The sequence below is a fragment of the Gambusia affinis genome, linkage group LG20 (assembly GCF_019740435.1).
Source record: "Gambusia affinis linkage group LG20, SWU_Gaff_1.0, whole genome shotgun sequence".
Classification (NCBI taxonomy): Eukaryota; Metazoa; Chordata; class Actinopteri; order Cyprinodontiformes; family Poeciliidae; genus Gambusia; species Gambusia affinis.
In genome coordinates, this window is record NC_057887.1 from 3,819,359 (window position 1) to 3,836,640 (window position 17,282).

A 17,282-nucleotide genomic window follows, 5' to 3' on the forward strand; every position below is an offset into this window, starting at 1 on the left:
TTGGCCGACAGAGCCACGGAACCAGAGGCTCTACTCATTTTATCTGCATTTAAAAATGATCCTCAGCATCACATTCAACCTATATTTTTAGACTTGCCTGGACCAAATAGAAATGAAAACACGTTTGTCTTCAGTTTAACGGTGACGTCTTAAACCGCACATTACTCGTTTGAAGACTCGCACTTGCATATATTCCGTCGCAGACTTTGTGGCCGCTTTGTCCTAATCAGTTTGTAAAATTTAACTGATCATGTACGGTGACCTGTGTGTTACCTGGAGAAGACACGTTTCCACCACAGATGGTTCTGTTTAGCAAAAGTGTTTGTTTTTGAAAGAAAGTGAGCCCTGTCAAAACTCAGTGGAATTTCTTTACAATTTCAAACATGGTTAATTGGAAAGAAAAATTTGAAAGCAGGATATTGGATTTTGTTGCGTTGAGTATAGAGCTTTCACATCCAGCTGTTGACGACGCCATGATTTTTCTTTTTTCTTTTTTTTATTGTCTTAACTAGTTGCCATTTCGGAATCAGACAGCTGTAGTAGTTATATTATTCAATAGTGTTTTATAATATTTCTAATTCCAAAAACTGTTTCTGTAAATGACATTATTGTCTGATGTCTTTCAAGTGACATGAAAGTTACGTTTTTGCTTTTTTTTTGTAAAGCTTTATTCTCTTTTTAAAATACAATTCGTACCTGAATTGGAAGTGGCCTAAGCACAGAGCCCTGTGGGATTCCATGACTAGCTTTTTAGTCAAAAGTTATTGCTACAACATTTTCACTTGCATATATTCCATAGCAGTGGTCCATGTGTGTTGTAGATATGATGTGTTTAAGTTGTGGTGCTTATACAGCCTAGCATAGCCATGGAGATCTTTAGCTTTATTAACTTTACTAAATGTCTGTGCTACTAAAGCTGTGGAGCAGATGTGGATATGCAGCTCAACCTCTACATGCTATACATCTTCTCATCTAGAGCAGATTCTGGCTGGTGGAAAATATATATAATTCCAGAAATAATCTGGCGACATATTAGATAGGCAGAGGAGCTGGGCTTTTAAAGTGGGAGGAATCGGACTTTTATGAGATGTGACGGACAGATACAAGGCTGCAATTTATTGCTCTGGCGTAGTCTGCTCGCCCGCTGGGAAACATCAAGTAGGAAAAGAGAAGCAGAGCTAGAAATGCGAAGCGTAAAGGGTGAAGAGGAAGAAAGAAAGGGTACGGGTGTCCAAAAGGGAAATAAATTGGAGAAAACTGAAGGAAGGAGGGATTTGGGGTTTGTTGAATTCTTTTCATTCACTACCATTAAGTTCATGTCAGAGTAAAAGCAAAGGGCAGCGCTTACATTCCACTTCAGAGTTGCTTCTCCAGCTCCAGCACAGAAACCACCAACATCTTATAACACGCTATGCTCTTGAACACTTGACAATGATTCTAATAGAGGCTGAACGTTATATTATATTTCCACAGTTTGTGGGTGTAAATTATTGCGTCCCAGTCCAGTTTGAATAACACCAAAACTCCAATGAATGTGGACACCCATGCATTTAAAGAGTCAATTGGACTTTCAGATTTATGCACATTAGCTCTGAACGCTTGACTGACTCTGGTTGAACAACAGTTGGGGTTCAGTTTGTTGATGAAACCACAGCGTCTTGGTTTGCAGGCTTCAAACGGTTTTACTAATAACTCAAAAATTAATCAAACTTAAGAAAATTGAATTAATATGCCAATACCAAGGACATATAGGTTATATTTGTCACTGTACAACAAAAAAATAAGGACAGTGCTGTTAAAATTGAAACCATAAAAAATAAAAAAACAAAACTGGAACAAATATTGTTCATCCATCTGAGAATAGACGATATTCCCCTGAGGTTCCAGATTTAGATTAGCGTACCTCTAAGTAATAGCCAGTTAGTAAGGTTGGTGGCATCAACTAACTCGCTCACTCATTGGTTACCTAGCAATAACCTGCTGAGTAACTTGTGCAGCAGCAATTTCAAGTTTTTGCCACCGTTTAACATTAGCTTCTAATTTTTTTATGTGCTTAGTGGTTAAAAGTTAGCAGAGTTAAGATTCTTGCTTATTAGCAAATTTGTCAAACTTTTTGGTTATCTGTGCCCACCACTGGCAAAAGGTGATGCTAACTTTAGTACATACCTATACTCTCTATTAGTTAGGTTATTGTATCTGCATGTGAAAGAGTTTGAGAGTTTGCTGAATCGTCTGCTGCGTTATGAATTTTAGAATTCAAAATACAACTGATCTTGGTTTAATAACTCTTTATATATCTGCTCATCCAACAAGCCTTTTTCCTACCAGTAAAACTCAAAGCTGTGAGTCTTAAACAACCCATGGGAGGTTTCTGGCTGTGGGGAGGGAGGGTAGGCTGATTGACCGTGGGGCTTGTAAAACTTTATCGGGACAGATGCGGTCTCGCTGCGTTTCACGGAGGCTGACGTTAACTGTGTCGGGCGTGGTGGAGGGTCTGGGGTCAGCTTGTTTATCCTGGCCTCCAAGGTGATTGGGGACCTTAAAATACAGAAGGAGATGAGTCTGGATGATCCAGACTCCAACTGCAGCTGGGTGGGCTTTACACTACCCAAGGGAGCTGCACTACTTGGATTTAGACGTGTTTGTTCGTTCTGCTAATGTTCATACCACACACCTGAGAGCGCAAATGTTGACTTCGCTAACTTCTAGCTCTCTTTAGCCCTTCCATATAGGATGTAATGCCCACATGCACCATCAAACACTTCATTTACTAAACCTACGCTTCACTTGAGAGCTCCTATTTGTTATCATTTTCACACAGATAGAAATCTGAAGCTCTGGTTTCTACATGATGCTTAATTACCCACAGAAGCATCGTATCGTTTAGAGCTTAGTGAACTTTCCTGAATGAGTTTGTCCCTTATGTGGGGTTATCGCAGCTCATAAAGTATACCACGTTCTCCTGTAAAACAACAGAAATCAGTCTCTCTTTCTCACGCTTTCAATTTAAACCACTCTTAAAACGGACCTATTATTCCTCAACGTCTATCAAAATCAGCCTGGTAGAAGCCAGCCCCTTGTTCTACGTTTTGCATCGTCCAGAGGATCTGGAAACCTTGGCTATGGAGAAACAATTGCTTTCTGGAGGCATGGACACTATTGAATTTTTAAATTGTACCCAACCTTTGCCTGTGATATTTGAAGATGCAAAGCTTACCGAAAATGGCCTGCAATGTAAACAACCATCCTCCACTGCAAAGAGGACAAGATATCCAAACAAGATGGATATTAGTGTTGATTCAATATTTGGGAGCATGGCAGATGCTTCCTGTGGTGCCACTGCTAAAACTACAGTCAGACTACAATTCCAAAACCAAGCTGAAAATGAACGTCATACCAGAGGAAATCCAGCTCAATGGGAGAAATCCCACACAGAGCAATGAAGGGAGATGAGAATCAAGCGGAACTGAAAAGGAAGGCAATTGACAGGCTATCAAAATCAAAAGGGTTTGCCTTTAAACTGTTTTGTAAAGCACGGATGATGATGCCATGAATTTTGAAAGCCACATTAATTCACATCTAAATTGATTGGAAGCAACACCTCAAACACACTGCTTCCTTATGTTACACGTATATCAAAAGAAATGTGCAAGGGTGTCAGGTAGAATACTGAGAATCCCCATTCATCTGAACCAGATGGGGTAGAATTTGTAGATGCCTTAAAGTTCTGCGCTCAGGTTTCCATCAAAGAATGTCAAAGAAGAAGAAGCCACCACTACTCCAAAAGGAGGTTTAGGAAGCACATACCTGATACACGAGAATACTTGAGACACTCTCTAAAAACACTTATGATTGTCTATTTTAATGGTTCAAACACAAAATATATCTTAATATGCATTATGTACTACGACAGAAGTTAACAACCAAGATCTTTATTATATCTACTCTTAGGGCTACAGCCAATCAGCACAAAAGAAACTCAATGGTATTCCTGGATTGGCTGCTTCGCAAACTGCAGCTAATATTTTTGATATGTCACCTAAATCATTGTTTTTCAATAGAAAGGGTTTATATAGCTATTTACTTACTTAATTTCCTTCTCTGCAAAAATGACTTTTGGCAAAAATAACTTGCTGCATTATTTTAGGAAAGTGACGATATGCTCTATTTTTTTATTTTTTTTTAAATCATCAAATATCCAAGTTTTAGTTAAATAATTTGGTGTCACTATTCACAGAAAAACCTACAAATACTGAATGGTGACTTGGCGGGGGTTCGCTCTACTCTTGTAGCTATTTACCTTCATAATCTATATATTCAACTTTTACTTAAGCAACAATAAAACAGTATATTCATATAGAATAGAACAGAATATGATGCGTTTTTTTAAAAATGATTTCCCTTTTCATTATAAGGCTTTCCAATAGTTGTTGGTTAATGTTGCTTCCAGACACTATCTGGTACTTTTGAACTTATTCATTGGATGAAATATATTTATATTTTGCATGATTTATTGCATTATTGAGACAAGAAACTGAGCAAATAAACCTCGCCTGAGTAGATGTCTGGATTTTTTTTTTTTTCCAGATGTTCTGGAGCGACTGAATTAAACGACAGCTGTAGCAGCGAATTAAAATGGTAGTGTTTATTTATATGAAATCTAAGCCTATTTTGTGCTAATTTCCACTTCCTTTTATCGACAACAGTGGTCGATGCCTGTGAAGGAAAGTCGTGGGTTTTGGCAATAACAGACCCCCGTCTCCCCTTATGGAAGCCTCATTAAGGCATCTGGAAAACCAGGTTAATTTGTCACACAATACCTCATCCTTCTGGTGTTACTGTCACTGCAGTGGGATTTAGGGAATATTAAAGCCCAATCACTCTTCTCTGCTCACGGCTGTTACGGATCCTGACTCTAGACCGTACACAACGTCAGGCCCTGAACTTACCTCAGCTGCAGCCTCTTTCCTTTCGCCTGTTTGATCTTCTGCACAGCTGGTTTTCTTCTGAGCAAAGGTGTTGAGTGAGAGCTGAGACGTCTGGTTTATGGCATCAGACGGAACCAGTAATACTGAGCGGTCACGCGGGTCCGTCCCAGAGCAGCTCATCGGACTGGGCAAGGCACAACGATCTGGGAGAAAAATTAGTTTTGCTTGTTTTGTCCGAGAGGATTAAAAAAAAAAGTTTGTTTTAAGAGAAAATTGCATCATTCCTGCTAAGGCCGCAACTGTTAATCTTACGCTGACGATTAATTGGGGGGAAAATTATCACATTCTGCTGATTTTTCATGTCACCTCTTGAGCCTTATTTGTACAATATTTGAAATACTTTAGAAGATTCAAATAAATAAAGAATTCAACTCCTTTTTAAAATAAGAAAATAACACAATAACGTAGCGTTCTTTTTGTGAATGTGGACCGTGTGAAACTGAAGCTAAAACTATGCCACGTGAAGAGTTTTGACTCAAACACATTTACAGTCAGAGGTTGTTTTTCTTTTTATTCTTATTGCAAAATGTATATCTATTTTGTACAGTTTTGGCTTAATTACTGCTCTGAATGTGTTGGGGGTTTTTTCTCCAAATGGCATTTTTGCAGATTCTATTCTCCAGTTAACGATTAATCGATGACTAAATTAGTAGATTAATCATGATGAAATTCATTATTCAATTATTAGTCCTAGTTCCTACTCCTAAAACTGAAAAAAAAAATCTGAGAAAGTCTTGTAAAATAATAATAATAACAATAATAATAATAATACACAGTCCTTCACTGATCAATGTGTTTCGATCAGTGAAGGATTGCGTGACCCGGCGGCCTGGACGGAGCAGAACCACTGGTTTAGATTAAAGCATCAGTGTACGTTAGGTCAGCCCAGTCAAAGTTCAGATCGAAGTCTAATTGAGAATCTATGGCACGATGGGAAGATTGATGTTCACGGCTGCTTTCCATTTATGACTGAGCCTGAGCTGTTTGGAAAAGAAGAATGAGTGAAACACTCAACCTGTGATGTGAGTCTAACCTTAATAGGAACCAGTTCTTACCTCGCTTCTATCAGGTTATGAATTGATTCATGTTCATAGTTCACCATCCAAATACTCTAATCTGTTAATAGCTCTAACTGGATCTAGTTGTTGCTCATGTGTCGTAATTATATCTGAAATAAGGTTTAATAGATGGCAGGTCGTGGCGTTAATCAGATGGATAATGGTCTGGAATCCGTTTTATTCTCAAACTGTATTTTATGGTGGCAAAACTTCCAAAACATCTGCTCTCATTCACATATTTACTAACAAGAATCAATTTAGGCATCCATCCATCCATCCATTCTCTGAACACCCTTCTTCCCTAATGGGGTCTGGTGTGCCATTTGAACTGCTATTCCACAGACAAAACTCCTTCAGTAACAGTGAAAAATGTCAAAAAACTAAAAGTTATCTGTAATAAAATAAGTACAGTTTGGACACAGAACTCAGACCACAACCTAGAACAGGTTAAAGCTGCAGTCATGTTTTTGGACTGTGGGAGGAAAAAAAAAAAGAAAATGCACAGTGTTAGAACAGACAAACTCTATGCAGAAAAATCATTTGAAGAAATGCTCTGCTTCCAGTCAAAAACAACCAATCCAAGCCAGGAGGAGGGACTTAGTGCTGTCAATCATTCTCATGTATACAGTCCTAAAATATTGCTAATGGCAGAGAAACAAACTGCTGTTACAGGAAAACTGTTTATTTGCTGTCTTCAGTGGCCATGCTAACTAGCCTTAGCATTCACGACAAGCTATGCTAGCTGCAGCAAACAGAAAGCAAATATTGTAAAAAAAAAAAACAGTTTTTTTTAAATAAAAGTTACATACTGCAGCTTTAAATAAGTTTTATTGGCAGCAATTTGATATTTGACTTCTTCCCCATGGTCAAGTCTTACTTTAGCCAGTTAATGTCTGATTCAGTTCTAGCCAAGTTGGGTGTGTCTCCAGCAGCATGTCGAATGTCGTTCAGTTCAAAAAACCTTCTAGCCGTTCCTGCACAACACGCTTTTCAGTTTGCGACTTGTAAAAGCATTTTAAAAAGCAGGCATCCTCTTCGTTCCGCTCAATCACACTCTACTTAGGGTTGTTCCGTTACATTGCCGCCAAATAAAACCCATTAAGGTTTGTGGTCGCAACGTGCCTCTATCTAACAAAGCAAAAGGCACAGAGCATCTAGAAATCAGGAAGCTCGTCTTTCTCCAGGCAGCGTAGAATAATATTTGAACACCGTGTGTCTTTTCCTCTCAGTTTCGCCACATGATGTATTGGATTCCTGTCGTTAAAATGAATAAACCTTTCACGATTCTTTCTGCCTCGCGGACGGTGACAACCGCAACCCCGTCAGATTGTTTTGCTTTCCTGAAGCGTTGTAGATGTATGATGAGGATTTCCGTTGACAGAGCTGTTGAATTTCTCCCCTGTGCGCCAGCCGGGGTCCGCACCACCCCCCCAGGCAACCTCCCACACTGAGCTGTGAACTGAGTAACTCTAATTTACTTTGATTCTGTCATTTTCCCTCTAAGTGTGGGTACTCAGTCCTTCGCCTTCTATTCATCTACTTGACACATTGAACTTTTATTCCCTTCACTTTCCAGTCTAAACCTAATCTTTGGCTTTTTCTTTTAGCAACTCCAAAAAAGCTGCTCAATGTTCAATAGTTGCCGTAAAATGAGCAATTATCACAGTTTCGCTCCATAAATATTGACCAATTTTGGTTGTTTTTACTTGGAATTAATTGAAGAAAAAAAAACTTCCAGTTTTATAGAGCTCTAGGACTTTTTCCAAGCTTTGTTTTAAGTCAATGCATACCGCTGCTGGGTGATGGATTTGAAGCTTTTTAAAAAAAAAAACAACTCTAGCACAATCAGTTTAATTGGGGAAATAGCAGGATGAGAGGGAACTTCAAAGTGGGAGGAAATCTACCCTATTCATACAACCCTCTCCAATCCCTGGAAAGGGCGGCAGTGGAAAATGTGATCCTGAACAATGTCTTCCATTATAGGTAGAGGTCTTTGAGGTCCGCCGAACCATTAGCATGTCCACTCCTCATGGTGTTGATAGTTTGGAGGTCTTCGACATGTGATCTCGCAGCAGGAGCTAAGATGGTTAGCAGATATAGTGTGTAACAGTTCAGGAACGGGATACTCGTTTTCTCTGATATCCTGTGTTGCAGTCGAGCCCACCCAACCTGAGGTCAAGTCAAGACCAACTCTAGAGTGTATCCACACAAGACCAAATCTTTTAGGGGCTGAGACCAAGTCAAGACCAAGACCAGTGCCAACACTAACATTACGTGACATTATCTATTGTTCACTAAGCTGAGTGGCAAACAGCTGACAGGAAACAAAAACCAGTGCCAATAAGCATACAGTATATGCTATACACAGTTAGCTAGCTTACTATGTGTAGCTAATATTGACTGTATCTCTGTGTGACGGCCAGGTAAAGAATTTTGGTCATGGGGCTGACTGCTAACGTTAGCTAGCTTTGCTAACATCACTTACACATAACTCAACTTTCTAAATTTAGCTATCACTACAGTGTTGACTTAAATAAACTCACTCCATTCAGTATGGCAAGCTAAGCTATTATATTGAATATATACAATACAAAATTAGCTACTTTTAGCTGTAAGGCTAATGTTGAAATACACTTTTGTCATTTTGTCGATGAACCCACATCGTGTAAGGCAGCACCTTACAGACAGCAGACAGTATTCTGTTATTACCTAATGAATGAGTTTTTGGTTCAGGATTGTAACACTTTGAAATAAATAAATTTCAAACTACATCAATGGCCAGTTGGCTATTGGTGACCTGCAGAGATCCGGACACACTGTTCACCGTTGTGATTTGTCTCCAAAACAAAGAGCTCAGTGCTTCGAAGTGCATCTTCCTTCCTGGAGATGGCTTCGGGAACTCACAAACACACACACGCATGCACGCACGCATACAGGGACACACACGCTCAAACAGCCCCGTGCCGACTCTGCTAGCATAATTAGAACCATTTGGGATCATTTGCAAAAGAACACAAGCTCTGATGGGATCCAGATGCACAGTTGAATTTCACAGAATATACAGGAGCCCTTATTTACAAGGGGCCATTGCTGGTTTCTCACCCAGGGAGATGTGTGTCTGCGTGTGTGTGTGTGTGTGTGTGTGTGTGTGTGTGTGTGTGGGTGTGTGTGTGTGTGTGTGTGTGTGTGTATGTATGTTTGCTGCTATGTTTGTTCACATACTGACTGAGTGCTTCAGATTGGATCATCCATACTCTATTCAGACTCGGTTCAGTAGCTTTTATTTTTGTTTGGTTACATAATGTAAGCCCACTAAGGCAATGTTTTAAACAATGTTTTGTTCTTGTCACTTCAGTTTTCTTCTCTTGGTGGAAACTTCTGTGTTGGACTACTTCTTCTTTCAGTCATGATGTTTCCTGAAGGAGACATCCATCAATGAAAGTCATTGTTTGAAATCAGTCACGTTTTGGTAAATGCTGCCATCTAGTGGATTTCACAAGCTTGGAGCATTTGCCTTTTTTCTTTTTCAAAAATGTTTCTCTTTCTTTCCAGATTTGCTCATTATGAGGCACATCTCCCTACATTGTTCTATATTAGCAGTTCTGTAGAAAGGCAGAAGCTATAACTAATGGATTCTAAGGTGCTGTTGACCACATCACATTAATCGAAAACCTACTACATACCTGGAATCAGGTTCCTCTATCCTCAGACACACTGTGAGGTTCTAGATTGTATCGGCACCTGGCAGAAAACTCTCCAAGTTTCCCGTCCTCTGCTATCCTCACTGTGCAAAGAAAACAGAGGAAGGAACCAACACATACGTTACTCTTAGAAAGGAATAGAGAAAGAGGGCAAGTTAAACCACATTTTTAAAATTTACTTGCTGAAATATGCACAGATTATACCACAGATTTGGTAAGATTGGACCTTCTGATACTGAGCTGATTCTGATTCTTCTTTAACTATTTAAATATCAAAATATTGTTGTAAATGTTTCTAGCCTTTCTGCCATAAATTACTAATATTAGGACCAAAGACCAAGCCATACTGTATGTTGTGTAGGAGAATGATTTATGTAGTACAGCGGTTTTACTGATGTAGTGTCAATTTTTTTAAACTCATTATTGGGTCTTCCTGGGCTTTGACTGTAAAAAGCAGTGCTTGTATATTCCATAGGGAATTTAGATCTTCGTGTCAACACAAGAGATTTAATCTGGCTTCTTCCATGACCGACAGAAGGGGAAAGGTGAAAATGCTAAAACAGAGAAACATTGCAGTATTTGACCTCCCACAAGCATGTCTCAACATGTGTCAGAAAGTAGTTTTCTTTTGAACAGCTTCTTGTGTTCCTGTGCTTCCTTGGATTTCTCCTAATACCTTGACAATACCGACAAGAGGAAACAATGAATCTCTTTGCTGCAGAAACAACTTCCACATGTTTGTCATTCCTTTGATTTGGAGTAAAGCACTTTGGATTTCCTTTTCTATGAATGGTGGCATACAGATAAACCTGGCTTGGTTGTGTTTAGGTATGGTGCATTCACTGAGCGGAAACTCCCCCCACAAGATTTGAGTATCTTTCTGGTTGGATTGTGAATGATTCTGGTATCTAGGTGAGTACTCTGTGCATTTCCTGAATGTAGCTGTTTATCAGAAACAATGCTGACCTTTTCACAGTGCCAGCAGCAATCTGCTAACAGGTCAGAACAACCTTAAGCCTTCAGCATCCATCACCACCTCCTGCTTCATCTGAAAGCATGATGTTGCTTCAAAACGTCAGTGCTGATGTGAAGCTCTAAAGGTGGATCAGGTGCCGGCGAAATGGTCCATGGAAGGGAGAATCCCTGCAGAAACAAGAGGAGTTAGGGAAGTTGACGGGTGGATCTTTTTCAAGATGATGTTCGATGTTTGTACCTGGCGACGGCCGACAGAGAGTTAGCCTCACTTCAGCTGGGGAATTCTTGAACAGCTTTAGCACTTTCTGCACCAAGAGATGAACAGTGGTTTACACAGATATCAGGGTTCACTGAGGCCCATTCATTTCAGAACTTTTGAAGTTAAGTACAATTGAACAGTTTTAAGAAACAACTGTATTTTCTGCTGCAGATAACTCTCTTGCTGTCTTCATTTAGCATAAACCTGAATGAGTTGGTCATTCCGGCTCATTATGTAATAGAAAGGTAAGCTAGTGTAAGAATATATATAAAAAAACATTCACTTAAACCATTTAAAGTAATCGAGTTTTATAATTTATGTGTATTAATGTGGTGGTAAAACTAAAAGGACATTGACATAATTAACCCTACACACAAGGTTGCAGGGAAAGAAAGAATACAAAAACTAATTTCTAACCCACAAAACATGAGAAATCTTAAAACTAATTAGTCAAATATGAAAAACAAAGAGCAACGAATCTCAAAAAAAACCCCAAAGATTATGAAAGTTCCTGTTTCATTGGTTCATTAGAAGATCACTGGTGGCACATCACCTCCAATCTTAATTTCCTCTTTAAATAGTTGCCATTTTTAAAAATTTCCACGACATATTAATGTGACGACAAATTAATTGTTGATGAAAGTTCATTTGTGTAAATCGCGATGAGAGCTTTGAGACTGGAGTTGTTTTAAAACAGGACAAACTTGATGACTCTGGCCTGCTTCAAACTAGATGTTCACTTCAGTGTTCAGGTCCAGCTAACCCGGATTAGCACCAAGTGAAGACACCGACAGAGCCATCGCTTCAGATAAATACCTGAAAGTATCTCGTTAACAACCATTTACAGTCATGACAATAGAAACAAACAATTTAAAAACTCAATTTTACACATACTAGATAGGACAGCTCCTTTAGCGACTGGCCGTTGATAGCCAGCAGGACGTCTCCCTCCAGAATTCTGCCGCTTTGCTCGGCGGGCTGGCCAGGGAACAGCTGCTTTATCCGGACCAGGCTGCTGAAGTCCTTGGTGGGTGGGTCCAGCTCACACATCAGGAAGCTAAATCCCAGACCGTTGACGTCTTTGGTCAGAGTCACCTCCTTAACATTTTCTTGGGGTTTAGGAGGAGGAGGCAGGGCAGTGAAGCAATAGTGATAAGGTCAAAGGTTGGACAGAAGAAACAGATGTGGGGAGATAAAGGACAAATGAAACCCAAACAGTAGCTGCCACTCCATTACAAATGTGCACAATTTTAATTTTAATTTATTTTATTTTATTGATATTCTGCTAATGTCGGAAAACACAGTGTCGTAGTTGCGGTATTAACATTGAAGAAGAAATCTAATCGAAGTCACACATGAGTAAGCTTGTTTGCATAACAAGTAAATTAAAAACATGGCGGCGATGGATGTAAACATGCACTCATCCGTCAGCCAATCAGAGGAGATGTTGGAGTCTTAGTGAGGCGTTGGCGCATCAAGCCCCGCCTACTTGGGAGTGGCTACGTATGCTGCGTTTGACTTGAGAAACTTGTAGTCGGCCATTTTACAGAAGAGCTTTGAATTCAACTGTTTTGAATGACAAACTAAACTTTTGATGTGCGATGCTGCGAGAGCTCCGGTGCATTTCTAATGCAACTGATATTATCCCAGGAAAGGCTGAGATGATAAATTCCTTGATGGATGGGATTCATTTAAATGCTAAGTAAGACATAACAGTTCCATATCTTTTCTCCTGCCACTGCAAATGGAATATTATATCGTCTTCTTTGTTGCAGCAACATATATCCTCAGGCTCTGTCCACACTAACAGACACTTTGCTATCGTTGCATTTTCTGTATCATTTACAGTTTGATAGAGTGAGTCATAATTTTATCGCTCGGTGTCCTCAGCAGAAAATATATAAGGCAATATAATAATTCAACATTGAGAGTGAAATACATTTCACACTTTCTGGATACAGCTGAAATTAGACCCATCTGTGGGCTGTTTCGGGATTTTACAGATGTATGACGGACGTCTCGTTGACCGACTAGTAAACAAATGTTGCTGTATGAAAAAATTCAAAAAACAGTCACACTTTCCAATAAATAAATGTAGGACCTGCTATGATATTAAATAAATTAGCATTTGTGGAATTAGAATTGGATTCTAGGGCTGGGCAATAACACAATAACAACGCAGGCATAATAAATATCAATAGATACTGTAGTATCTCCAATATAATGTTGAACTCCAAACCAGGAATGCACAGCATTCTGGGAGATGTAGGCAGAAGAAAGGCTTTAGCAGCTCAACCTTACATGGCCATCTAAGCTAGGTTGGGGGTATCAACTAAATCACTCTCTCGTTGGTTACTTAGCAACAGCCTATTGCGTGACGTGGTTTAGGTTCCATCACCATACCTCATAACTGCTTAAAATAAAAAAACAACAGCATGGAGTGGACGGAGAAAATGAGTGAAACAGCTTGAGAGGAAACTGGATAAAGCAGGAAAGGTTACATATCAGTTGGCAGTATTTCAGATATTTAAAACAAAATAAAAACTCATTAACTAGAGATATCGACTGATATGAAACACTTGTGTTGTGATACGTTTTCCAGCATATCGTCCAGCCCTAGGCTCTAATTACCATAACATCAATACTGTTTTATGGACCACTATGAGGCATATGTAATGTCTTCATTGCATTTTTTTTCCAGTTTCCGTGTTTTCAGTTGTACTTTTTGTGCTGCTGTAGGCTGTTTAGTAACCAGTGCTGCTCAGTCTATTCATTCTTCAGAAAATCCATTTTTAGGTTTGAAAAATATGTTTCTCTTGCTCCAAAATCCTCAAAAAGTTGTTATTCCTAATCTCAGTTATTAATATTCAGAAATAAGCTGTCCTCTGTTGACCTTTCCTATCATCTAGATTTTGATGAAGCAAAATCTAGACGAGGTTTTAACAGCGAAAAGATTTTCACTGTGCATTCGTAGAGTTTTGTTTATCAAGAGACTTCAAGTGCTTCCGCAGTATTGGTTTTTCACATGAAACCACAACAATGGAGGCATTATTTTTTTTTAATTACTTGACTAAACTTCAAGCTAGAAAAGTTACTGATTGATAAACATGTTAAGATGAGGAACGCCTGTTTTGGGTGAATCTTTAGCCCAGCACCACTTCAGCCATCCTGAAAACGTATTTTCCTGATAGTTGAAATCATTTTAGCTCCTTAATTTTAGTTCATTTAAATTTGGAGCTTTCCTGGCATCACAAATTGGACGTCACTCAGTTTCTCGGCCTGTAATGGAACGTCAAATCCACCTATGTACTTTGATAGAAGTCAGTGTAGGAAGGTGCCTATAGGTGTTGTGGTCACAGATTAAGGGAAGTCTGGATGAGGTCAGGGTCAATCAGCAGTGTAAACATTCACAGGCAGCCAGAACCTTTCAACCACCTTAGACAGTTATGAACACAGAGCCTCAGATTTCCTCCTCTGCTGGTTACTCTCCTCCATTTTGATGTGGAGGACAATATATAACATGTCACACCTGTACTTATTTAACTGGAACTATCTCTTGGCATAATCATTCTTGATTAACAAGAATTTGTGAACATGAAGGTCTTAGTCATCTGAAACAACGGAAAGAAGAGAGGTCCAAAATTCCTCCTTAACAGTGTCAGAGAACAAGTATTTGAGGTTATTGCTGCTAACTGTGGTTCCGTTACATTTTACAATCAGTGTACTGCACGTTATGGTACATTTGTAATGACTTCCAACTTTTTTAGTGCTGTGCATTTCAGTCCACTGGTCCTAACCTGCGTTGAAATGTCCTACCCTCAGTGACGAAGCTGTAGTCTCTGGAACGGTCAGACCTTGTGCTTGTGGGAGAGCTGAAGGATGACGAGCTGCTGAGTCTCAGATGGCTGGTGGTTTGACGAACTCTCTGATTGGACACCATGCTGTCTGTGTCAGCAATAACAGAAACCTTAGGCAGGTTGACTGACTCCCGTCTCACAACAAAGTAGACCACCTAGATGATAGAAGAGCAGAGCAGTTAATAGCACCTCACGAGACACATTTGAACATGTCACATGAAGATTTCTGCAACCAAATCCATGTCTGTTTTTGCTAAATGAGGCCTAGCATTCTAAGCATATTTGGCCACTTTTATAAAAACTGCCTTAGAAAAGACAGTCATGACCTTCAAGCATTTTGTAGGGAATACGGTGTCCCAGCAACAATCTTGTCAGCTGTCCAGTTCCACTATGAACAAAGAGCTGTGTCTGTATTCTCAACACAATCTTAAGCCGGTTCCTGAGGCCTGTTGGACTCCACCAGGAGGGGCTTCAAGTCCCTGAAATACATGATCAGTATCTCAAGGTGCAGTCCTGAGGATGATGACTAGTTTGGAGACCTCAAGGTCTCGTCATTTCTTTTAGTGGATTTAATGGTGCTCTTGGCTTGCTCAGGCCATGACCTCCATTCAGTAGGTACTACTACAGCAGTTTGCACTCAGGTCTGTCTTGGCCAATGTTCAGAATCGGTTCCTTCACGTCTGAGGCCATGGTGCTTAACTACCAAAACATGAACTCTTCTCTCTGGGTTTGGGTCAGCGATTGCCTCAAGTGGAGAGCAATGGGTTCATGGTGGAAGCAGGGGAAGGAGCTTCCACCATGAAGCTCCATTTGCTGTAATGCAGGCGTTGCTTAGCTCTTTGTGATAAAAAAAAAAAACTGAGCCAAAAATCTCCCATACCCATTATCCTCATTACCAGATTTTGGATAAGTGGGAGACAATGGATGTATTGGTGGGCCCAGCAGAAGAATTGCAGATTTTTGGAGTGCAGTGCAAACCCATGCTATTCCCATCCAATATACATATCAGTTAAGTTCAAAAACCTTGACCAGATCATGATTATTACATTGGAGATGGTATCAGAAACACTAGGTTTAATTTTACTGGGACTTGTCCCAACTGAAATGTGTTCTGCAAACATTTCCAAAATTAGCTTTTGAAACACCAAAACTTCCAATTGTCATCTGCATATGCAAGGTCTTTGCTCTCATGCGGTCCTTTACCTCCCCGGTTTTACCCAGACACTCCACGGCCTGCTGGTAGGTGAAGCCATGAAAGTTAATCCCATCAACCTCCAAAATTCTATCGCCTGTAAATAAAGAAAAAAACAAAGGTGAAAAATAAAGACAGAAAAACAGTCAGACTGATCAGACTTTACACATTGATACGTTTGAAACAGAAGTGTGGTACCTGTGTGTAAACGTCCGTCTCTCTCTGCTGCCCCTCCGGGAACGAGGCTCTTGATGTAGATTCCCCTGTTTTGAATGTTAGTGTTTGCTGCACCCTAATGAGTTAAGAAGAGGATTTCCTTATTTACATTCATGATATCCCGAGTTATTTTATTTATTTATTTAGCACCTTATAAGAGCAACTATATTTACTTAAAGTGGTTCACACAATTTTATTAATATATACCACATAAACTTTAACTAAAAATATTCTTGTATTTGACGACCAACCGAAAGTCATTATTTTCATGCTAATCAGTTAGCACTTGTGTTTTGTCATACATGTTTATTTTTCCTGCTTGGTTACATTTGTACTTTAGATTCACTCAACCACAGTCGTTAGGGTTTATACAGAAGCTTTCTAAATTTGTAATATTTAGTTTGATATTTCTTATAACTAAGATATAATAATGTCCTTGTAATCTGACATGCTTTATTTTGGTGGTGTAAAGTTCTGTGTCATGCTCTGGCTCAGTTTTGCTGAGGTTATCAGTGTGGATGAGCCAACTCTTGGCATCCCCATCTAATCCTGTCAGACCTCAGATGTTAATCAGCTTAAGTGGAAGAGTCTCTGTGGCCCACTGCTTCAGATCAGGTGCTACAGTTGACCGTTCACTGCCAGCATTGGAAGCACATTCGTCAGAATGACAGGTTTTTGAAAGTAAAGCCGGAAAACTCACCGAGATGCTGATGCCCAGGTTTCCAGAGATCTTCCTGAGCTCCACAGAGATCTCCTCTGGCTCCACACAGTTCAGAGATGGAGGTATAGGGCAGCCGTCCTGAGGCAAATAAAACACAAGGACCTTGTCATTACATTGTGTAATAGTCCATGTAGAAGACAATAAGAATATCCCGGCAGGAGAAAAGGTCAAGATTTAAGCCAATAGGTTTGAAGAGAACACAGAAGCAACAAGAAGAAAAGACAGGTTTTCAAAAATACACACAAAAAACACACCTTAAGGAGTTGACTGAATATGAATACCACTGACATCATGAAAAGGAAGAACTAAGTGTAG

At 39.6% G+C, this 17,282-nt stretch overlaps 2 protein-coding genes across 3 annotated transcripts in view; one reads left to right on the forward strand and one right to left on the reverse strand.

Moving 5' to 3' along the window:
* Positions 1–17,282, forward strand: part of mapk8b (mitogen-activated protein kinase 8b) — a 76,186-nt gene that overhangs the window by 9,672 nt on the left and 49,232 nt on the right. The window lies entirely within an intron of this gene.
* frmpd2 (FERM and PDZ domain containing 2) overlaps positions 9,317–17,282 on the reverse strand; it is a 29,611-nt gene continuing 21,645 nt past the window's right edge. Inside the window, 8 exon segments of the mRNA XM_044102997.1 lie at positions 9,317–9,462; positions 9,730–9,830; positions 10,714–11,027; positions 11,876–12,090; positions 14,798–14,993; positions 16,042–16,127; positions 16,229–16,322; positions 16,947–17,072. Of these exon segments, the coding sequence (XP_043958932.1) occupies positions 10,842–11,027; positions 11,876–12,090; positions 14,798–14,993; positions 16,042–16,127; positions 16,229–16,322; positions 16,947–17,072 (903 nt within the window). The 3' untranslated portion in view covers positions 9,317–9,462; positions 9,730–9,830; positions 10,714–10,841.